General features: G+C 45.1%; 1 protein-coding gene across 3 annotated transcripts in view; it reads left to right on the top strand.

The window, feature by feature from the left end:
* LOC119173491 (solute carrier family 13 member 2-like) overlaps positions 1-13,599 on the top strand; it is a 98,784-nt gene that overhangs the window by 53,213 nt on the left and 31,972 nt on the right. For all 3 annotated transcript variants that reach the window (XM_075889835.1, XM_075889834.1, XM_075889833.1), the window contains exons 2-4: positions 7,884-7,992; positions 10,821-10,970; positions 12,444-12,559. In XM_075889835.1, coding sequence (XP_075745950.1) covers positions 7,885-7,992; positions 10,821-10,970; positions 12,444-12,559 — 374 coding nt within the window. In that variant the 5' untranslated portion in view covers position 7,884. The remainder of the gene's footprint in view (positions 1-7,883; positions 7,993-10,820; positions 10,971-12,443; positions 12,560-13,599) is intronic.

Below are 13,599 nucleotides of genomic sequence, written 5' to 3'. Positions count from 1 at the left end.
TGTCATAAGGATCATCGTGTGCATTTTCTTTTCTTTTTCCCTGCCGTTTCTTTCTTTTAGGTTGTCAAGAGGGCTTGGCGTTCAGATAGCCGTTACTCATGTCTTCTGAACTGATGCCATAAATATAACAAAATAAAATAAAACGACAAGAACTGCTAACCGCATCCCCACATCACGTGCGAATAAGAACATTTCCTCCTTATTGCGAAGAATTGCGTCAGCAGTATTGCCGCCGTGACGTATCTATATGCACAACTAGCGAAAAAGACGCACTGTGATTGTGGAACGTATTGACATCTGCTAATGCATCAAAAACATAGTTTGTGCTTATGGGTGTATTGGCAATTTCGGATCTCTCGGTCATATTTCTATCACAAAAACCAAAAGCTACTCTTCCTCCGATACAATGGTATAGGGACTGTGGCACTTAAACAAAGTGTTGCTGGCATAATGCAGTGGGGAATTTGCAGCATGGTGCTCGTTCACTTCGCATTGACTGATGATTATCAGTACACGCGCAAACACCGAGCCGGGAATAGGCCAGCTTTATTGTGAGGAAAACTACCTTTATCGTACGCCGTTCCTTTGTCCTTCTTACTATGTCACTGCGTTCGTTTTCCGAACACGACCTTCGCAGAAAATGGCCCAAGTGACTCACTCTTTATTCCTTTTTTATCTTTCCCTCCACTCGCTCCTAACTACGTTTCATCAACTCCGCTCGACTGGAGATGAACTGAGACACCGGGAGAATCCGGTAACCCTCGAGTGAGTGCGTGTATAGGTTTTGACGATGCTGCCGGACATTCGTAGATTAAATATGAAATGGGAGTTCTTCGTAGCACGGAAACCACCCGTGGAGACGGTATCCCGATGACTCCGATTCGTAGCGGTCACTATAGGTGTGCGCAAGAGGGAAGCAGTGGGAGGGGGGGGGGGAGTCCTCTAACCACCTAATAGGGGTGCACAAAGTCAGCCCCATACATTGACACAATAGGAAGGGGGGGGGGGGTTGGCCTATGACGGTCACTGCGTGGCCACGAGAGAGGTGCAGTTGCGTAAGCAGGCCTGCTATGCGCAAATGGACACTAAAGAGAAGAAACAATTTTTGTCATATTAGTAAATCGCTCTATAACATTTTGAGAAATTTTACGATCGCGAGAAAAGGCTTGGTAAGCGACTAACCGCGTAAAAAGTTTGGGTGCCGAAGCCACGTTGAGATTCTTGCTTTAAACGCCGGGACGCACTGGACTTTGACGTTATTTACTTGTTTTTGCGTATTTCCTAATGAGTAAAACTGAAGTACATTGTTCTCTGAGAGGCCATAAAATTGACATGCCAAGTTTCAAAAAATTTCTGTTAAGCCAATGCCACCAAAATACCAGAAATGTCCTTCCAAATCCGTGAAGTCGCGTGTTCGGATCCCGGCAGTGAATTCGAAAACAATGCTTGACTATAATGTTTGCCCATGTTAAAGCGCCTATTAATGTTAAATTAATTACATCAGATTGCATCAGATAGGCACCGTCGACATACTGGGGCGAGCCTATAGTGACGTCGCGGTGCGTAGGCTCCGCCCAGTCCAAAGCTCGCCACCGCCCTCCATGATCACATGTAACAACTGCCACAGAAGCTGCAAAGCTGCCTGCGAGCGCAGCGTGTCGGTGAGCTCCACAAGCTAAACCCCATAAACTGAACCAAACCTAAGACGTCAGCCACCACAGAAAAAAAAAAAAGTTATTACCGCAACGAGTGAACATCGCTTTCCTCTTGTTTTTGATAATTTTCATTTGAATTTCTTGAGACATTCGGTATAATTTTCGGTAACCTTTTCACGTACGGCTTTTTCACGTAAGAAAGAAAAATTGTAAACGTGACGAGAGCACATCGCACTTCTCTTGTTTGTGATGATTTTCGTTCGCATTTATTGATACATTCGGTATCACTTTTGTTGACTTCTTTGCGCAATTTAACTGTCTTCGAGTTGGACGGCGGGTACATACGCAGCTACAGCGCCTTAGATAATCGCCGACTGTAGGTGGAGCTTATTTACCATTTTCAATAAATTTTTGCCATGTTTGTCTCCGACTTTCTTTCGGTTTCGTCGAAGACGTAACCGCCTAGAGCAAGAGTGAACAACTCGGCGTTTTGGCATTGCACGGTCCGGAAGAGTATAGGCGCAAAGAAGACGACGGACGAAAGGGGAGACACAGACTCGGACACAGTGCAACATACATTCACGGATACATCGGTGGTATAGGCTTGCCGTGATCACATGTCTGCCTTTACTGAAAGACTATAGTGTAGCGTCCGCTACATACTTTACCGGTGGTGCCAGGCTCTCGCACGATCTCAAATTCCCTTTTGTGAGATGCGAAAGGAATGCTGGAACGAGTACAGTCGTTGATTTCCGTTGAGTCGTGTGACGACAGTGGCACATCTGTATTGAAGACAATCCCTCATTCGCCGTGATCGTCTCTGGGTGGAAAGTCTCGTCACCATAGCTGGGCCTCTGCATCACGCGCACGCGGCGCAACTCTCCTCGCAGCGCAAGCTCTGACCTGTACCGGTACGGTAAGATCTGCGTGCCATTCGTCTCTCTGATGTATACTACAGCTTCTGTCTGTGTTAATAGGGAATGTTTTACCAGTTCTTGATTAGCGCATGGTAGTTTCGATAATATCGCACTGTTGTGATCGGGACACAGCTTTTTAGTCTGCAAGACCTCTGCTGGCCACATTATTAACCTTATCACGTTACCGTATGCGATGAACAATTCGTATGGCTTACACGTTTAAGAAAAGTGAAATGTCCACTACGATAATACGTTTTTTTCCCTGCTTACTATACGATAAACCGGCAGTGCTGAAATACTCTATATAGTGAGATTACTGACAATGCGTGTGAATGATGGTGCGAAAACATGTGCTCCTGTTAGTGAGATAGAAAAAAGCACGCGGTTAAGTTGGCTGATTTTGATAAACTTCGAGAACCCGTGGACATAACATCACAAACGAAAGAGAAAAAAAAAACAGCGTTTTCTCCAATATACCCGCGTTTTCGTCTCGTGTCAATTTGCTCCTTTCGTTATCAAGTCGTGTTAATAGAAAATAGGGAGACTAATTACTTTACTATACTTAGTATCGGGCCAACGTCTCTCGCTTTGTATAACATCTACATGGTCTAGCGTGAGACTTCTATGATTATGTTTTGTATTCTTTGGGTGTGGACTGAAAGTTCTACTTGTGGCTTATTTAACTACCTTGAGCGTTAACTCAGCGTAGTCGAATATCTAGCGGACATCCTGCTTAAGGTTGGCTTTGCCTGGGAGTCTGGGTTGCTGTTTCCTGCGAATAGAGTAAATGGACTGTGGGTTACTTGCGATTGTTCTTGTTCTTACCGAAAGCGCTACCGACGAGGGGTACGTGGACGTTTATTGTACTTTGTGGATTCATTCGTCAGCTTACTTCGAGTTGCTGTTTGTTTCGCCATCGCTCTTTTAGAGAAGCTCTTGGACACGAGTGAAGATGCGTGTTATCCGCTTAGCTCGCGTTAAATGACCTTCAATTCAGCTATCGCTTTCGTGGCGGTATGCTTTGTGACGTTTGCGGTGGAATATTTAATTCTTGTGTTTTAAAGCTGGAGACAGCAGCATTTGTAGCGCTCTTGGTGCAGGCCTCGGTGCTTGAATGTCATAAAAAAACATTGGCCCCGGATATGCATGGTACATTGCTAATACTGTTGAAAGACGATAGTCTTGCGTCTGGAGAGAGTGAACAAAACGTTTGTTTGATATTCTGCGCAAGAAAATCGGTGAATGGTATTCTGAAGGCGCTGCGTTAGAGTGCTTCGAGCGTGTAGCGGAGGCGTACGAGCACATCGAGGCACGTTAGCCATGAGCGCCATCTGGCAGTTATCTTCGAAAACGAAGGAAGGCCTGCGCACCTGCGGAGAAAGATGCGTGCCATTCTCTGGGGCGATAAGGTGTAGAACTCAAAGCGATGGGCAGGTGCCACCACCGTGTCGTTTTAGCAAAGCGTTGGTAACACTTGCCTTTTTTAGCACCGCGTCGCACTCTCAGCGCAGCGTGTTTAACGATACGGTCCTTAGAATCACTCGTGTGTGCCTTCTCTAGTATAGAGGCACATATACAAAACATCGACGTGTTGTTATGGTACCTCAGATATGCGCAATGATTGCTTTTTAATTGACAATCGCGCAAGTATGAACGCTAGACTCTGAGCAATATTTGTGGGCGTTGCGGATGGGGTCGGCCGTTTGAGGTATCGTTAAGGGTGGACAGACAAATGTACAGACAGAGAGACAGACCAAAATTTTCCCGTCGAAGGTTCTCAAGAAAGACTATCGTCTTTAAAAAAACTAAAGCATTAGAAGTGGTATAATTCCATCACGCTCCCGCAACAGTCACATAAGTAAGTGCAAATTGTAAGTATTTTATCTTAGAATGTGATATTATCGCAGTCTTTTAAAACAACTTTAGATTCAGGGGAGATAGTTTCAACGAATGAGTCATGACCGCCACCTTAGCCGGTAAGATTACTGCAATTTCGTGTGTATAGCTAGAAAGCTTGACTAGAGCAAGAAGGTTTCCAGTGAGGCTGTATGCAAAGTTCCGCAAAACGCGTAGGGACAGCTTAGCGCCCTCGCATCGTAGCGTGCATAGTACTGTAAAGTGTCAAACGTTTATTCAAGCATGCGTGTTCATGTATTTATTTTTCAAGGTAGAGCTGTTCCCTGCTTTTCCCTCATATATTATATGTAGTGCTCTAAATTATTACTTGTCTCTCTAAACGCATTGAAGACAATAAGCACAAAAAATACACAAATTGACAAGGTTGTCACATTGCCTATTAGACGAATAGAAATTAAGTGGTGATGGAGCAGTAAATGTGAAAAGAATGCTCTTTTGTTAGATAAATTTAATCTCCCTCTTTGGGCATCACCTGTCACTCTTTTTTGCGTGACTACAAGATGCACAATGACGCTTTATTTTCACTTCCGACTTCCGCGATTTATTTTTTACTTTCTGCTTTACCTTCCTATTTTAACAAGGCGGTTATATGTCTATGATAGAGACATATATTTTAATGAAGTGGTGGAGATTTCGGCCTAGCTATACGCCTCACAGGCTACTTCAGGTGCTGCGTGATGAGTATGTTATATACGCTGATAAACACATAACACATGGATAACACGCAGACTACACTATCTACAAGAGATTGAAATAGATCAGTGTTCTGGCATCTCAAATCGCAACAAAAGGCGATGAATATACTCGATATTAAGTGCGCAGTAAAGAATAAATGCGGGGAAATGGGTGTTTATCTGTGATCGCACTTAATGGCCCACCTACGCATTGATGATCTGACGGATGAACGTTGCAGAACCGCTCCGAGTACATGCCCGCGGTATAATGCCCGTAAATTTTTCTGAAGGTGGGCTTTGCGCAGTGGCATGACAGCGTAAAAAAGAAGCACCAGCTGAGGCTCGCGCACTCGACTCAAGGTTTGGCCGCGTAGCTCGTGGGACCACTTGTCTACCATTTCCTGGTTTATGATGCCATTGTTATTTCATTAGAGTATTGATTGATATGTGGGGTTTAACGTCTCAAAACCACCATATGATTATGAGAGACGCCGTAGTGGAGGGCTCCGGAAATTTCGACCACCTGGGGTTCTTTAACGTGCACCCAAATCTGAGCACACGCGCCTACAACATTTCCGCCTCCATCGGAAATGATTTCATTAGAGTAAGAGATTGGATGAGCTTTATAGGCGTACAGATTTCCTCTCTTGGAACACTTTGCCTCTCTGTTCACAAGTTTACGAGTTTCAGATGTGACACCACCACCAGCACCTACTACTACTACTATTACTACTACGCAATAATAATAATAATAATAATAATAATAATAATAATCGGTATATGTTGATGTAGACGTATTGAGTAATTATTATTCAGTTTGGATACTCAAAAAACATGGAGACATACACGAATCACGGCGGAAGCGTGCCGAGAGCTGCCTTTTAAAGGGGTGCAGCGCCTGCCTTCTCCTTCAGGAAGGGAGATACATGGGTAGAAAGAGAGCAAGAATGAAAAAGGAAACAAAATAAAACTAATCACCGAGACTTAAACACATGTAATAGTTACAGAAAACATCTATAAACGCGACGTCTAATCCGTTTTGTTCAAGAAAGCTAGCAGAGCTAGGCCGCCTGGTCATGCCAAGCAGCGCAACCTCCCGTGACTGGGCAATCATCAAGGTTCGTGCACTTGAGTACAATGAGTCCATATTCTTTTGTCAGCAGCGCTCTCTGTATAACGACTGTGGGAAATCCTAAATTTTTTGCTCAGGTGTTTTGCAGGAGGCGCAAGACGTAAATAACGGACTATGCGCACGTCTTCGACAGTATAATTGTTTGCGCACTAATACAGCTAGATCTTAGCAAATATATGTGATGACTTTGTCACCACCAAAGAGTCCTAGACCACGGGAATGTGGAGGGAATAATGCGTCTGTGACGTGCTCGTTGAGTTATCGGGTGCCAAACATGGATTGTTAAACAAGCGTGAAGTTTCATATCAATCACACTCGTAAGTGCAACTTGAAGCGAGATGATTAGCCTCATGAGTCCTCGAAATACCTACGTGTGAAGGTATCCACAGGCGAACCATGGAGACACCACGGGAAATATTTGCTGTGGCAGATTGTACGGTAATGCATGTAATAACTAAATGATTTTGCTGGAAAGGCATATTTCAGTTTGAGTGTGTTGTGTGTTCATTCGGAAGCATTTGCACACCCGTCCGCAAGTCGTTGGCGAACACCGGCAAGTTGGAAGGAGAAGAACTTACCGGCATTCACAACACGTGCACATGTCAATTTTATTAGAATGAGAGCGTGATATCTCGCAAATAAAAAAAGAAGCAAATGCCAGTCACACCCGAAGGGTCTGCTTGATATTATGTCCGCACGCATCGGTTATTCCGGCTTTCCATCGCAGTGGCTGTGTATGCTGTGTTGGTGCAGTCGCAACGCAGCATTCCGTGAATCGAATCCCAATCACAGGCCTCCTGCTCCCAGCACAGTTTACTTGTATAGCTTAATACATACCGCGCAGCAATTTACATCACAGACACACTTTGTTGCACTTCGTGATCGTTTTCTTTTTACGTTACGCAGTCGGCGCATCGCAAACCTATTAAGAATATATTCACTCCTCAGACCCGCAGAAACATTACGTGTGTCCCGAAACACTAGTCAGTATAAATGCCTGCTCACTGCAGCTGTATGCAAATGTCACATTCCACAGCCATCTCATAAATTCATCTTTCTGGAATCTCACTCTTGTGACGTTTAAGTGCCTGCTCCACGTGTGGCATTTGCGAATTAGCATCGTTCTTCCTGTATACGCGAACTTGAACAATACCTGTACTCGGTAACAAGTCCATGTGAAATTTCTGCATCTCTAACTGGGGGCTTCGCTGCTTGCTGATACAACTTCAAGTAAACGGAGGTGAATACAAAGGGTCGCGTTTTCGCAGGCTGATGGAGTTTGCTGAAAGGTGATACTGTTCTTGTGCACGTCTATACGCTGCTGCCGCAGAGGCTTCCGGCAAGAAGAGTTTGAACAAACACTATAGAGGCAGTGAGCACTAGAAGCAAAACAGAAACTCAATGTCGCAAGGGTGAAATGATGACGCATCCCTGTGTTTGAAATGAACTGAGTGAAATACGCCGTACAATTGTAAGTTATTTTTTGACCTTACAGAAAAATGTGCACTACATCATCGTCATGCCTATAGTTAGTACTGGAGTATACGAAAGAGTTGAAAAGTTTTTCTTCTCATTTTGTTATTTGCAGGATGGAGGACAAAATACCGGTTCCCCGATGGAAAAAAGCACTCAAGCCTGTGCTTGCCACCGCAACACCATTGGTCCTGCTGCCCATACCACTCAGCATAGGAACCGACGTGAGTGTTCGGCATTATGCATTCGGAAATATATATCAAGCATTTTCAAGGTGCAGTTTTTATGCATGCTGCTTCACAGTTAGGTGACTTACACAGGAATCGTTGCCTGGTTTCATTAGTCGCTATATAACACCTCAGTTATGTGATGACTGCTCGTTCGGATTTCGGGGCGATACGAATTTTTATTTTGTCCCGGCCAACGCCCATTGACTAGCAGTGTAATGGAGTGTGGTTGTTGCCAACCGATTTTTAAACCCCGCGACGTTTGATACGAACGTAACGCTACCGCTCAAGTAGCAACCGGTGCTGCGCGCAATGCTGCGGAAGACGCGAGAAGCACGCGCAAGCGCTGGAATCGAAGCGTGGGCATGCGCACTGCACCACCAGTTTCGTTGGAATCACCGTTTATAAAACTACTCTTCTTTCACCACAGACAATATAAACCTCCGTCGTAGCGCCAGTAACGCCCGAGATTTTTTGCCTGAATCTCGGAGGCTCCCATGCGCCTTCGTGTACTTTCACATTGAGAGGACAAACGGTGTTGGCGTCACGCTTCTTTAAATGCTTCAACAAGTGCTGCTGTTGTCGTATAGTACTGACAGGTGCCTTCCACGTCGATGCAAGCCATTGCCTCGCGCATCAGACATTGTACGAAAGGTGGACGACGACCGAACGAGAAAGTGGACCGTCTCTGAGAGGCCTTGCAACGTCAAGCACAACTTCTTGGGACGGTCACCAGCTGGGAAATCTCATAAAATATCCCAGAAAACATCCCTAACTTCACCATGATAAAAAAATACTAACAACAAAAGACAAAGGCTCTAAAATTTTGTGGCCTTCATCTATCGCGTGAAAAGCAGTCCTTAAGTCGATTTTGCCGCAGTACTTTTGTGTAATGCAAAAAAAAAAAACGCACAAAGATTACAGAGATGCCATTGGTTGTCGCGGGTCACAGCACGGCTCATTAACAGCGATGGACTTACGATCCAAATTATAGGTCCCTCCCGTACATCAGGAAGGAAATGCAGCTACACAATATTGTGTAATATGTACTGATGCCGTTGGACAAGCTCACGCAATGAAAAAAGTACACTCGCACGCATGGGGCGTATATATTTTTAGGATTGCAAGTATGATCATTAACGTCTATAAGTTCACTGGAAATCATCAACAACTTTGACATTTAAGCAGCTTGAAAAATAATAAATTAAAGTGTACTGCAACTTCTTTTGTCGCATGCTAATTTTCCGTATTTTCTGGTGATACGAATTTCGCATGATATGATTTTTTGGATGACCGCGTGAGATTCTTATTACCGATGTTTTACTGTGTTTACTCGGATGTTGTCTGACAGGGCTTCCTATTAGCCCCACAAGAGCTGCATTTAGATCACCAGCTGTCATTGAACCACGCCTACGTCAGGAGGCGCTTCGATATTACTTGTCTTTCTGGGTGGCATTCACCCATATGTTGACGAAATTACTCCTGTGAATTCATGAATTTTTTTTTATCCATAGTCGGCTTGCCGAGCTTATAGTACAATACGCCAACCATGCGGAATACCTGATTATGCCTTCCTAATGTCGCGTGTTTTACGAGTATGGGGCAACGCGACTCAACAAAAAATAAAACAATAAGAAAAAAAAGACTGCGACTATTCGACTATCTTGCATCCGTAGCAAGCAGCTCGTATATTTGAAGATGTGACCATTGGCTTATATATATTTTTAAGGGCGAAGCTTCTTAGTGTGTGGGTCTGTCCTTCCTCCGATGGTGTATGTAGCCACTGGTGGCACATACCCGAAAGAGCGGTCCTTAGAATGTCCGCTGGATGGCGGCACTTGTATATGACGAATACATGATGAAAAGATGCGAGATGGCTGTACTTAGAATGTTCACTAGACAGACGGACGGATGAATGAACGGACATACAGATAGACGGATGGACTGATGGACGCACAGATGGACAGACAGACAGACAGACAGACAGACAGACAGACAGACAGACAGACAGACAGACAGACAGACAGAGAAGTGGACGCACGAACAGACGCACAGACGGATGGAAGGACAGACGGAAGAACGGACGTACGGATGGACGCATGGAGGGACGCACGGACGGACGGACGGATGCCCCGATGGTCACACGGATGGGCGGACACATGGACGGACGCACGGATGGACGCATGGACGGAGAGAAGCACGGACGGATTGACGAACGCTTCGCCCCACCAATCATCATTCACTCCGTGGGTATGCTGTGATTTTTTCACCTTGTCGTGCTCTTCCTTACCTATGGAACCACACAAATTGTCGCGCTGTTCTTCACTCCGATGTCGAGCATTTCGTGTATATGTTTTTCAAAGAAGTATGTTCGCAGGAAGAAGAGGTATCGAATTGAGTAACAGACATCGAACTGAGCGTTCTCACGAAGGTAGTGGTCTTTGTCAGGGCAGAAAACCTTTATTTCATTGCTGTTTGAATACAAATCTCCTTGTCGCAAAGCTCATTTCCTTGAAATTGCTGTAACTTTCACAAAATGCGAGCGCTTCCGCCAACCGTTTCTTATAAATTAGTCTAGTTCAATCCCTTTTTTAACCTACCGTTCAGCTCTATGGTCAGCAACTAAAGCACATGCACAACGTATGTCTCCCACCATGTTTTGGCTTGAAGGCTGGAGGGCATTCGTCCATATGTGTGTCAAGGCATTCACGTTCTGCTACAATGAGTGCGCGGATCTTCACTGCGGCCGTGTCAACCTAATCTTGAGATCTTTTGAAATGCTGTCGCGAGATGCATTCGCGTTAACATTGTTGCGTTCATTGCAGGCTGCCTGGGTTGCCTTTGTGACGCTCTGGATGGGCATCTACTACGTTGTGGAGCCGGTGCCTCTGTCAGTGACATCATTACTACCTATAGTTTTACTACCCTTCCTGGGAATACTGTCAACCGAAGAGGTGGCATCCTTTTACCTTAACGTAAGTTTTGCTATGAACGCCTCCTTAATGCGCGTCACACTGGCAGCTGCGTCCCGTCGGAAAGCTCAACATTTTTTCATGGTTATGCTCGCTAGTCTTAGGATTGTTTTTGTTCGGTGTATATGCAGACTTGCTTGTAAATAGTACGGTGACGTCGGTTCTGACGGGTTAGAGTAGGTTGCCGATAGCAATCTCATGCTGAGAAGCCTCCTTGATACGGGTTGTCTCTTAAACATTTCTCTCTCGAAAAGCAAAAAAAATAAGGAACAGACGTATGGATGTTATTGTTAAAATGAGTCAGATTTTAGACTATGGGTTGTCGGACTCATAGCTCACATGGCTGTGCAATGGTGAAAGCTCTGCGAGAACTGCCATTGGCGTCTACGTTATGAGGATTTGCCATATGGTTGAATGTTCATTCGCAGTAGGCTATGAATGCTTTCCCATGACTGACTTCAGCGTAAACTTGAAGTTACCGCTGTGGTGCTTTTGAGGTCTTTGACATCGAAAACCGTGAATGTTTAATGATCAAACTGTAAATAGCGTCATAATTCCACTACATATTTAAGTAGTTCGTTGATTAGCTAATGCAAGTTTCTCGTTATTCTGAAGACCAACTTACCTGTAAGTATATAAGCGACAGCAGGCGTCAGAAGCAGTCAGGAGTGAAAGGGTACTTGAGACCACGTAGAAAGCCCACCAACGCCCATGGTTCGTCCCACCGGCTTCGGTAATTTAAGTCAATCGGTGTGCACTGATGCATAGCGTGGCTCGCTGGAAATGTGAAACGTTTACAGTATACGAAGTGGATGTTGCATGCAAGCAACGTGTGCGACTGCGTAATTATATTGCTTATGAGCGACATTTGTTAGAAATGTGATATTGCAGGGTCTCTGTACCGCTTGGTACTACTACCTGTCAGTGAAATCGAAACCACGGAGCCTGGTAATAAAGGGCAGTTTCGTCTAAACATGGGTCCCTGAGATCGCCCATGTGGAAGTTCAGTCAGCTAATGCGGCGTGCGGCAGAGTCGACCATAATAGTATTTTTTGTCGAACCTTCTACCGTAATACCGTTAAGCGAAGACACAGTAAATTGTGGAATGTCCCTTGCTGAAAGAATTGGGTTGGGTGGGGATGTCAACACTTTTTATTCTACAGCCTGAGACCACACAACCCCAAACTTTTACTCAACCAGACATGTATCGTCATTGTTTGAAGTGCATGAGTAATGTCAATGCAGGTCTTTTGGTGGTAATGGCTGCCAAGAAAACATGATGTTGCGTTCCAAGAATTTTAACTATCGAACCTTGTTTCTGACTCAACAAACTGGTGACCATTAGGCAGGCTGCCGTCAGAAGCATGTCAGCGCTTCATTTTCACTTGTGATTTATGGATTACCTCGAGAACGGTTGTGTTAATTGCGTCGACTGTGAGTCTCTTATCATTTTTCTGTGCAACAAATTCCTTGCAGAACACGGGGCTTCTGTTCATGGCTTCACTGATGATCGCCACTGCCATCGAGTCTAGCGACCTGCACGAACGGCTCGCCTTCAAGTGCCTCCTCACCGTCGGCACCAGCGAGGGAAGGTCGGTGAGAAGTGCACTTCTCTGCAGAGTTGCTAGCACACGCATAAACGAATGCTAAATACCATCACCAATGCGCTTACAGACAAGCAGAGTAACCTCCAAAAGAGTCAACTTCTCACTAATTAATCAAGGTAGAAAAGAGTTTTCAACGAATAAGCTAGTAGCCTAAGCTGATTGAGACTTTTATGCTTGAACGGAGACTTGGATCTCTCCGTCCCTCGTTTCGCCTGCCCGCATAGCGGCCACACAGCAAAACTGAAACGCCGAACGGGTAATATTGCTTATTGAGGGTGCGCCGACCCGTGGCGTCCTGTAGTGGCGGCGGCGCCTGCAGTCTGCGAGGCGCATGGGGCGGTTCGTCCATCTGTGATATTGGACTGTAAGGGTACAAGGCACCCGCGTGCTCTAGGCACGCCAATGTGGGCTTCGGCCTTGACGTCTCGTTCGCCATGTATCTCCCACTCTTAGAGTATGCGACCCGCATCAGAGGATTTCGTTCCTTCATTCAGTCAACGGCGTGTTCACAGTGACATTTGCTGATTGGCTTCCCTTCTGATACACTAAGTGTATAGTCGGAATCCATGTGTCTCGTTTTCTGTAGATACTGAGAATTTTCCTGCGTAGACGTGGCGGGATGAACTTTAGTCTCGCAGCTTTAACCAGCACTGACGAGAATGTTTTGTATATACTCAAATTTTTCGCTTTATCGGGCAGCTCACGACTGTACAGGTGGCGTAATGCTACGGTTCTTTCGACGTGCAAATAGTCGCCTAGTACGCACTCCCTTGAGGTGACCGTTTGTTTATCAGAAGCATAGATGTTATGATACAATCGCCCTACGCACACGACTGCTATACCGTCGTTTAAATGTTTCGACGAGGCGATCATCATGGTGATTTGAATATGCTACGACCAATGCACCAGTGTCAGTATTCGTCGGCATCAGTGACATTGCGTTTTAGATTGTTTGAATAGTGACTGACAGTTACAATCGGCTTGTGATGGATAAATGATGGCATAGTCGGCTAGTGCTGCCTGTA

The sequence above is a fragment of the Rhipicephalus microplus genome, chromosome 3, assembly GCF_043290135.1.
Source record: "Rhipicephalus microplus isolate Deutch F79 chromosome 3, USDA_Rmic, whole genome shotgun sequence".
Taxonomy (NCBI): domain Eukaryota; kingdom Metazoa; phylum Arthropoda; class Arachnida; order Ixodida; family Ixodidae; genus Rhipicephalus; species Rhipicephalus microplus.
Note: the sequence above shows the minus strand (reverse complement) of the source record. Positions and strands in the feature narration are given on the sequence as shown.